General features: G+C 46.2%; 1 protein-coding gene across 2 annotated transcripts in view; it reads left to right on the plus strand.

Moving 5' to 3' along the window:
* The window catches only part of PACSIN2 (protein kinase C and casein kinase substrate in neurons 2), a 114,386-nt gene that overhangs the window by 88,085 nt on the left and 15,593 nt on the right, over window positions 1-10,708 (plus strand). Inside the window, exon 8 of one of the 2 annotated variants that reach the window (XM_082254271.1) lies at window positions 8,243-8,350. The exons of the other annotated variant lie outside the window; for it this stretch is intronic. Within the exon in view, the coding sequence (XP_082110397.1) occupies window positions 8,243-8,350 (108 nt within the window). The remainder of the gene's footprint in view (window positions 1-8,242; window positions 8,351-10,708) is intronic. 2 annotated transcript variants of the gene reach the window in all.

Raw genomic sequence — 10,708 nt, forward strand, 5'->3', positions numbered from 1 at the left:
CCTTCTTTTGCACCATGCGACTTACCTGCCGTCGCTGCACACGCAAACTGTTTATTTTTAAATGCCGTGCCCACGTATACAAAAAATGCAGAAAGCTTGCCAGAGCAGGAACTGCAGGTTAGTCGCATGGTGCAAAAGCAGGATGGATTTCAAGGCCACTGAATTTTAAAAAAAATGCTGCATGCACCTTTTTTCTGCGGAAAATGAGGGCATAGCAGACCGTTCAAATCAATGGGCTGCTATGCCTGTGCAAATGTGGGCCGCCAACCCGCATACATGTGAACCGCCAACCCGCATACATGTGAACCACCAACCCGCATACATGTGAACCAGGCCTAAAGCAATAGTAAAGTCATTAATAGATAAAAACACCGGTCCTCCTGCAGGTTTAACCACTTCTGGATCGTAAGGATTTGCCCCTTTAAAGACCAGGCCATCGGATCAGAGCGCCAGGACCAGTCATCACCATGTAGGCCAGACACTGCTTGATGGCTATATAATAATGTAATGTGGGCTGCTATGCGTGTGTGTGTATATATATATATATATTAGACCTGCACGATTCTGGCCAAAATGAGAATCACGATTTTTTAGCTTGGAATAAAGATCACGATTCTCTGTGTAACAAAAAAAAAAAAATTGGGATAACTTTACTGTTACGTTTTTTTTTTTTTTTTTTATTCATTAAAGTCTAATCATTGCGTTTGAAAGACTGCTGCGCAAATACAGTGTGACATAAAATATTACAACAATCGCCATTTTATTCTGTAGGGTCTCTGCTAAATAAATATATAAAATGTTTGGTGGTTCTGAGTACTTTTCTAGCAAAAAAAAAAACTGATTTTAACTTGCAAGCAACAAATGTCAGAAAAAGATCCAGTCTTTAAGAGGTTAAACTTCCTTTCTCCCTGGCAGAGGGAAGGGAAAAGATACAAATGTAATCATTTTTGTTTATAGTTAGGAGACATAATGCTGAAAGGGGTTAGCTGTGTGAGTGAATGAGTCATCCAGCTCACTGAAATGTATCAATTCACAAGTCAGGCAGACTTGACAGAGAAACTCGGTATTTTAAAAATGCCACAATAACAATACCGTGGCTATGCAATACCGCGATATATCGAATTACCGAAAACCGGCATATGTCTAGTCAGGAGTAAGGACCTAGTTCCTTGCTGGGGTCTTTGGTCCAGGCAAAATTTAGATAGAAAAAATAGAATTTTTTTGTCTCCTTGATTTTTCCTGTGAGTACTACAATCAACTGCCAGACTGGGTTACAGGCTGGATAATCTAGATCCAGTGGTCACCCCAGTCTGCCCAGTGAGCGCGCTCAGATCTCGGCTCCGCGCTAGGTCGACTGCGACATAGCCCTTCTGGACGAGGGCTGGCCTGCGAGTTAAACGCCTCGCGAGGTCGCATATGACCAGGTCTCGGCCAAAGTCGCAGCATTCTTATTGGCAGACAGCCCCCCTGCCTTCCTGCCTGGATCGTCGCTTAGGCCTGGTCTCCCAATCCTGGGTCCCTGTATGCCTCGTGTTTCTGGCGTTTTGTTGTAGCCTGTGTGTTCTGTACACGGCGGCCATGTTTGTGTAGTCCAGGCGCCCATTTTGCTGTGGTTTTCCATTGAAAGTAGTGGCGGCCGCGACAGTGAAGCCCTGTGGGCGGCGATTTCGGTGGTGGGAGCCCCCCTCATCCCCTAGTGCTGACTCCTGGATCATTTTACTTCATGATCGCTGCACGTGTAGTGCAGATTATCCTGGTGGCTGCAGGTGCTTGTCTCTGCGAGTGGTGTGTCTGGTGGGGTCCTCGCCCTCTGCTGAGGATCGATTGGTGCTTTTTGCTTGGCGACCGGGTGGTGCTGCCAGCGTGGTGGGGGTTGTCCCTTAGCAGTGTTTTTTACATTTTTTTGTGGGATCCCCCTGGGGACTCATGGAGTCTTTGGAGCACATTTTCCCACCTGATCCCCTCTTTGAGGCTGCAGGGCCCTCCAGGTCCCAAGCATCCATCCATGCACTGACGGCGGTCCCTTGTTTCCCAGGCTGAGGTGGCTTACGGGCTTGCAAAAAGCACCCCCCGCCCTCCCCTGCCTCATCAGATCCTTAATCTGACTTGGCCGCTGCGGACGTGGGTCACCTTGCTGGATCTGCAACCACACACCTGGAATCCTATGGTAGTGAGGATGATTCCTCTATGTCTGCGACCACACACGAAAAGGCGCTGGTGGATGCACTGATTTGTGTGTGAGACCCTGTAGATGGAGGACGCAGTTGAAGCTGCGAGAGAGGCGCAGGTACCCTTTGGCACTCACAAGCCATCTAGAAAGGTGTTTCCTTTCCCCACCTATTTTGACAGAATAGTCGCTGAAGAGTGGGGACGACCAAAGCGTGCCTGTGGGGTCCCGAAGCGCTTTACTAGGTGTTACCCCTATGAGGAGTCCCTTTTTAAGAAGTGGACTGCCACCGATGGTGGACCCTCCAGTTTCCTGATTAAACAAGGCAACTATGATTCCGGTTGAAGAGTCCCCGGCCTTTAAGGATCTGGCTGACTGGAAGGCGGAGGCTGTGGTCCACCGTATGTACACTCTTTCCAAGGCAATCGCCTGTTTGGAGCTACCCTGGATGACATCATTAAAGGTCTCACGGGGGGGGAAGAGTACTTTTCTTCTGCAGGCTTCTAAGGGCAAGGAACCTCGTCATAGACGTGGACCTTCCTTCTCAGCTCATAAAAAGTTTTTTCGTCCCTCAGATTCGCCTGACAAGGGCTCGAAGCCTTTCGGGGCCTCTTCAGGAGGATCCAGACAAACCTGGTCTGGCAAGCCAAGATCGGGCTTCTCTAGACCCGTGGACAAGGTTCCTTCAATATGAAGGTTTTTTCCTTCCGAGTTGCGCCTGTCCCCAGACTGCTTACAGGGCCTGTTTGTGGTGATTGTCCTGGTTCCGACTTTGGAACATGTATAGGGTTTTTACTCAAACCTGTTCACAATCCCAAGGAAGGAAGGCAAAGTGCATCCAATCCTGGACCTCAAGGCGCTAAACTGCTTTGTGGAGTCCATTCGAAAGATGGTGGCATCCCTGCGTTGGGGATTTCCTCGACTCAATATCAAGGATGCCTACCTTCACATTCCAATATGTGCCAATCACAGAGCATTATTAGTTTGTGGCGTTACCCTTTGGTCTCGCCTCTGCTCCTCGGGTCTTCACAAAAGTTTTAGCCCCAGTGCTAGCCTTGCTACGCCAACAGGGGATCGCGGTACTGGGCTACTTGGACATTCTCCTTCTGCAAGCGGAGTCTCCCTCTGCTGTGGTGGACAGCCTGGAGATCACAATCCAGACTCTGTGGGAGTTCGGTTGGATTCTGAACGTTCACACGTCTGCTCTGGTTTCGTCCATGAAGCTGGACTATCTGGGCCTGACTCTGGACTCAGCCTTAGCCAGAGCGCTCCTTCCTCTAGACATACTCCAGAAATTGCAGGTTGCATATCGTCTCTTGCTGTCCAATAGATGGTCATCCCTTTTTGAGGCGGTTCCGTTTACACAGTTCCATACGAGGTACCTGGAATGGGAGATTCTGACCAAATGGGACAAGACTCCCTAGTCTCCAGAATATCAGATCCGGCTGAGTCGGAACGAGGGAGTCCTTGATATGGTGGCTTCTATCTCCGGCGCTTTGGCTGAGAAAATCCTTCCTCCCCTTGTATTGAACAATGGTCACCACGGATGCCAGCCTGTTCAGCTGGGGAGGCGTCTTCGGCAAGCATTCTGCTCAGGGGATTTGGACTCTGGAAGAGTCCAGACTGCCGATCAATGTCTTGGAACTCTGTGTCTGGATCATTGGACGGATCGTCTTCAGGGTTGTCCAGTGTGCATTTAATTGGACAATGCCGTGGCTTATGTCAATCATCAAGGGGACACAAGAAAGGTCCTGGCGGCTCTGGAGGTAGCCGGCATTCTAAGGTGAACAGAATGGTTTGTTCCAACTCTAGTCACCGTACACTTTCCCGGGTTGGAAAAGTGGCAGGCGGATTATCTCAGTCGGCATGCGTTGGACAATGGAGTGGTTCCTTCACCCGGAGGGGTTTCATTAGCTTTGTCTCTGGTGGGGCACCCCTGAGGTGGATCTGTTGGCATCTCAGCTCAACAGAAAGATGCAGATCTTTGTGGCTCAGTCAAGGGATGTGCTGGTGGCCCTGTGGGGTCAGTATCGGCTGATTTATGCCTTCCCTCCTCTCAAGCTTCTGCCCAGACTTCTATGCAGGATCGAGGCAGAGGGGATTCAGGTCATCTTAGTGGCTCTGGACTGGCCTCGCTGGGCCTTGTACGCCGATCTGGTGCAGCTGGTCACCGACGTTCCTTGGAAGCTTCCTCTCAGGGAGGATCTTCTGTCCCAAGGATCGATCTTCCATCCTGCTTTACAGTCGCTGGCTTTGACGGCTTGGCTGTTGAACACCAGGTGCTGAGGGGTAGGGGTTTATCTGAGTCTGTGATTCCTACCCTGTTGAAATCTAGGAAATCTACTTCTGGAGAGATCAACCATTGTACGTGGAAGACATACATTGCGTGGTGTGAGTCTCTTAGCGTTCCTCCTCGCTCCTTCTCAGTGGCTCGGATCCTTCCCTTCCTTCAATGGGAGGGTGAACAGAAATTGGCCTTGAGTACCATCAAGGGCCAGGTGTCCACATTGGCAGTCTTCTTCCAACGGCCTTTGGCCACAAACTCCCTGGTGGGTACCTTTCTTCAGGGTGTCCGACATTTTGGTTCCTCCGGTGCGGGCTCCGTTGCTGCCTTGGGATCTTAATTTGGTGCTTTCAGCTCTGCAAAAGCTTTTTTTTTTTTTTTAAAACATTCGAGTGATTACCCTGCTTATGTTGTCTTTTTTTTTTTTTTTTTTGTTACCACTTTTGCACGCATGGTGTCGGAACTGGCGGCGTTATCCTGTCGTTCATTTTACCTGATGATTCACAGGGATAAGGTGGTTCTTCGCCCTTGCCTGTTGTTCCTTCCAAAGGTTATCTCTGATTTTCATTTGAATGAAGACATTGTGTTGCCTTCCCTGTGTCCAAGACCTAAACATCCGAAAGAACTCGCCTTGCATGCCTTGGATGTGGTCTGGGCTATTAGGGTATACCTGGCAGCTACAGAGTCTTTCAGCAAGTCAGACTCTCTATTTGTGCTCACAGATGGACCTCAAAAAGGGTGGTTTGCTTCCTCTGCGACCACTTTTGGTTGTCGTTTCCCCCCCCCCTCATGTTTAACACTGCTTTGGGACGTCCCAATGGTTATGAATACCAGGAGCTGTGTCCATCAGTGAATGAAAGAGAAAATGTGATTTTTGACTTACCGTGACATCCATTTCTCTGATGTTCATTGACCGACACAGCACCCACCCCTCTGCGGAGTATCCACCTGACACTGCTTGTTACAAAACGGAGTAGCTATAGCAGAGAGAGAGGGCGTATAGCCCCTGGAACTGCCCATGGCTGTAGCCAGATTTTTTTCTGCCTAGTGCCCTACTCCTGTAGGGGGCAGTATAACCCAATGGTTATGAATACCAGGAGCCAAGAGTGGTGTCTGTCAATGAACATCAAAGAAATGGATTTTACGGTAAATCAAAAATCCAATTTTTTTTTCTATCATTTAGGATAGGTTAGCGTAGGGTATTTAACACCCCTTAACATTCTTTTTTTTTTTTTGGCCAACTGGGCCCCATTTGGAAGACACAACAGGAAGTAAGATGAAATCTGTCAGAAGTGAATCTTTATAGCTGTTGAATTTTCCATCTATTCCCTGTCTGGGAACAACTTAAAATTTTGGATTTCCCAATGCTTTTAGTACAAATTGCAGTGGTCACTAGGCCACTTTGAGAGGTTGAATCTCTCTCGTGTGGAACCAAACAAAAATAAAAAGGACTGAGGTTCTGACCCTTCCCTACTAGATCCAAAACTAATAAACAAGTGTTTTGGCCTTAGATTCTTTCACAGTTTTACTAAGGTGCTGTGTTCATACTGCAGAAAAAACTATGGGTGCTCTTGTTATTATTTATGAAGACACTTTTTCTTTAGTGACACCTTCTGCAGTTAGCCCCATTTCCCCCCAAGCCTGGAAAGTAACACTAGCGCATGCGTTTGAGACCTGGAGTGGGTTTGAAAGTACAGTGGGAGCTGTACTATCTAGCATAAGGGAAAGGATTGATTTTAAAGTATAATGGATGGATCTGACCATGTGTTATACCTGAGGAGATGTTTACACATCAGAACTTTTGAAAATCTTTTTGCCTGGAGTTCTGCTTTTTTAAAAGGGGATGATTTCTTTGCACCAACTATGTGACAGTGCCTGGTCCTAAAGAGCCAGGCCCAAACACGGTCACATAGTGATAGTTGTGTTCTCTCCCATACCTGGAAACACCCTCCGTTACCAAGGGCTCTAGCTACGTGGGAAGGGAGTTTGGCTGGCAGAAGAGTCATACATGCCTCTGGACCATGTGCAGACATTGTCACTTTGCCTTGAATAGGCAGTGACCTTGTCTCTCCAATATTGACTAGGACATTAGGGAAAGGGAGGACAGAATAAAAGTTGTCCAATAAGAGCTGCAATAAAAGGGGTGCTGCATGTGTTAGTTAAGGGTCACGTGACTAGCAGAAGCTGTGCTATGCAGGTGCTGACATCAGCAGAGCTTTCATTGAATATTCTGCTGATTTCTGTGCCCACTGCAGGCTATCACTGCTCAAAGACAGTCGACTCAGTACTGCAGCACCTACTTGTTCCAGCTATGTCATGTGTTTGATAACTTTACTATGCCTAGCCCGAGTAAGGCCTCTGTCACACAGGCGTTCCGTATGGCCGTATATCACCCCATCCGTTTGCGGGTGATATACGGACATAATGCATGTCAATGGGTTTGCGGATGTCAGCGGATGACCATCCGTTGACATCCAATTTTCGTCCTTTCAGTTCTGTTCCGTTTTTTTTTTTCCGTTTAAAAAACGGAAAGGGTGCAAAATCAGATGTCAGTGGTGTCATCCGCTGACATCCGCAATCCCATAGACATACAATATGTCCGTATATCACGCGCAAACGGATGGGATGATATGCGGACATACGGACCGGATGACACAAGTGTCATCCGTGTCCGTAAAAAAAAAAGTGCCAGAGCGGATCGAAATACGGTCCACTCCGTGTGAAAGAGGCCTAATACTTTAATGTGGACCTAACTCTGCTGTTTAGATTCCATAAAAGCTACTTTATAGCTAGTGGCATACCAGGCAGAGAGAAGAACTTATGATGCATTATTTTCATGCCTGTTCTTTGAGGAGCTCTGCTTTCTCATTTAACCCATATTTATAGAACCATTTACTTCTATCCACACCCCAGAACACAGAACAGGGCATAATCTCTCTCCACTTCACACAGCTGGTTAGGATGCTAGCAAAAATCTGCCAGTACATTTTAGATTGAGAATATATACCAGAACTCCTGCAAGAAAGACCTAAAAAGCACAAGGGGAACATAGACACCGCATATTGGCAATGTCCTTGCTTAGACCCAAGACCTGAGCACTGCAAGGCCACAGTACCAACCAGCATATTTTATCACATAATTTGAAAAAATACAGAGAAAGCATATCCACTTCACTTCAGGTCTGGTACACTTCTTAATGTGTAGGTCTGGGAAAAATAAAGAAATCCATTCGGTACATCTCTGTAATACATACACATTTTAATATGCTGTCTGTTTAAATTGCTGCAAGTACAGGGAAATACCGATTGATCCTTCCAGACATTCAGAAGTTTTCCGACTTCTGGTTGTGAACTGACAAATCTGCTAGTGCAGTATTGAAATCTCAAGCAGCGTTTTCAGCATTGACTGGTTCTCCATTGTTGAACTACTGAACTTCTCCTCTATGTTTTGGGGGGGTTCCGTAGTCCAACAGAAGAAAACTGGGCAGGCCTGATAAAATCTTGAAATTATAGTGCCTAGGAGGCACTGTGTTACCCAGATAGGAAGTTAGAAGCTTACTGGATTTCTAGTAGATAAACAGGTATTTTTCTGTACTTTGTAGCATTTTTAAACAGATAAAATGGAAACAGGATTTAAATGGATGACGTATGTATTGAAAGCATATACTAAATATTTTTTTTTTTCTTTTACCCAGACATACACTTAAAATCATTTTTGATTGTGTTCTTATAAGTTTTAGTTCACTATCTTTGGTTTGAGTTTGATGTGCCTGCTCTCTTCTTCCCGGTCAGCTATCTTAGTGTGCAATCAGTACAGTCTACACAGTCGAGTAGCAATCCATTTGAAGAAGAGGAGGAGACGAACAGTATCATTGAGAAGGAGGACAGTAAAACTAAAAAGTTGGTGACCCCACATTTCCTGTTTCATCTCCTTTTAGCTTCCTGTCTTTGCACTGGTTTGTCATTAGGGGGTGTACGAAGCCTGAACGGAACACAGCGCATGACACCTGCATTCTGTCCAGTTGTCTCATTAACAAGTGTTTTTTCCCTTCTTTTTCCAGCACCGGACACTAACACTACTTTCTCTCATCAGTTAACTCTGATAATTAACTGCATCCTGGCTGGTGGGAACGACTGAGTCTTTCTAGATCACCAGCAATCCCCTCCAAAGTTCTTTGTACTTATTTCTGGGAATGCTGGAGACCTAGCATATTTTTTTCCTCTAAAAATGCCTGTTTTACAGCTTTCTCTGTGTTAACGTTTGTTTTTATTTTGTTTGAATTAATTGACTTTGTATTTTGATTTAATTAATTGACTGTGGCATAACAAAAATTCAGTTTGGCCGGCTAAAATCCATTCCTAGAGGACCACTGTTCTTGCCGGAAGCCATTATGCCTGCTGGTGGGCCCCATGTGTAAAATATTTAATGCTGTAGAAAAAATATAGAATGTTGGTTGTGCAAAATTTTATCCATGTTACTAATCGGAGAGGTCAGGTTTATGCTGGAAAATCTTTTAAAGCCCAATTAAACTTTCAGTTTACAGTATGTAATTGTACAGTTTTCAGTTTACATTAATTGTACCGTATGCAGCGCCACCCCTAAAGGTGCCCCTGGTGAAAACAGGTTCTCTAAACCTTGCCACCCACTTCTCAAGCCCCTACCCTACTGACAAACCCGTTTTGTTTGTTCCCTTTAGACAGGAGATTGAACACACAAATATTTCAACACTCTATCCAGCTGCTACAAAAAGCCAAACAAGGCTCAGAATAAGTGCCCTTTTTGGTTATTGGCAAAGTGGTCATCCAACAAATGCAAACAAAGTCAGTTACCATTACCTGAATTAGCACTCTGGATGAGCGGTAATAACTGCAGAAACAGTGGTACACACAATATATACGTAATAATGTGGTAGCCCAAATCTGCATAAGCCGTAGCAACACCATCCTGAGTACCTGGCAGGCCATGAGATGGTTTTTGTGAAACAAAAAGACTATATTGCTTTCGTGATCTTATGGTGGTTGTGCCAGGTCTAGATTGGATTAGGAGGTTCTACTCCAAAAAGAACAGCATAAACAGTTTAGGAAGGGGAATGCAAAACCTGAGCAAGAGGGGCAGTCTCTGAGAGGGATCCTCTCAAGCTACATTGGGGCCCAGTAGACAAGCGTTGGTGCACATAAGATGGTTGTAGTCTACTGCAGGCAATACAATTGCAGTATTGCTCTCCTTTGACTTTGCAATGCAGCACTCGTTGGCTAAGGGAACACTTTATGGACTGCAATGGAACTATATTGTGAGGTGGCGATATATGGAAAAGAACCAAGAGTTAAGGGCCACAGCCATACAGGTCGGATTGTGCAGGAGAAATGAAAAGGGATACATTAGATGTCACACCTACACCTGCTCTCAACTATGTGTCAGGTGTAGGTTTTCCGGGCAGCCTGCCCACTAACTCCACTGGCTGGGGATGATGTCTGCAGTGAAAAGGGGGCCCTCCTATCAAGAACAGGTTCCTGAGATGGTAGCTGTGGTAGTGGCGGCTTGCTTGGCAAATTCAGCATGTCTAGAGAAAACGACAAGTGGAACAGTAGATGCTATGGGATCAGTGACCTCCCGGTTACCGCTCCAGTTGGTGGGTTGCTCAAGAATGCTTTAGTCCTGACAGCTTAGGCCTCTACACAGGGCTGCTCACTCCAACAGGTCCGAACAGCTAAACTCCCCCAGCGCCAAGAGAGCAGTATTTTCTTGGGCAGAAAATAAATATTGATTCCCCTGGCTCCTTTTGCTGCTCAGGGCTTTAGGATTTTTTAGTTCTAAATCGCTGTCACCCGCAAAACATGGCCGCCACCTTAGACTACATCTCTCAGCACTTTGTATTGGTCTCTTGGGCTTTGAGTAACTTGGCTGTCCCTCTGCTGACGGGAGGAGAATATATCAACAGCATAGCAACTTATTGGGGGCCTGAATCCCGATGCAATTTAAAGTAAGGTATGTCCAGCATTGGGATATAAGCTCAGGGCTGTGGTCCATTCCTATGAAGATCACCTTAGGGGTATGCCCACTGTAGCAGGTGAAGCCTAGACCCTTTATAGGGACCAGCAACATGGACAAGAAAGACAGGATCACCCTGTATTTTTGATGATAAAATTCAACCACTCAGTCTTGTCCAAGACCAAGTGTTAAATCACACCACAGATTGCGCACTCTACCTTGCTACAGTGCTGCACCTTGGCTGCTGCATGCACCTTCTCAGGCACACT

This window comes from Pelophylax lessonae (assembly GCF_965119305.1).
Source record: "Pelophylax lessonae genome assembly, chromosome: 4".
NCBI lineage: Eukaryota > Metazoa > Chordata > Amphibia > Anura > Ranidae > Pelophylax > Pelophylax lessonae.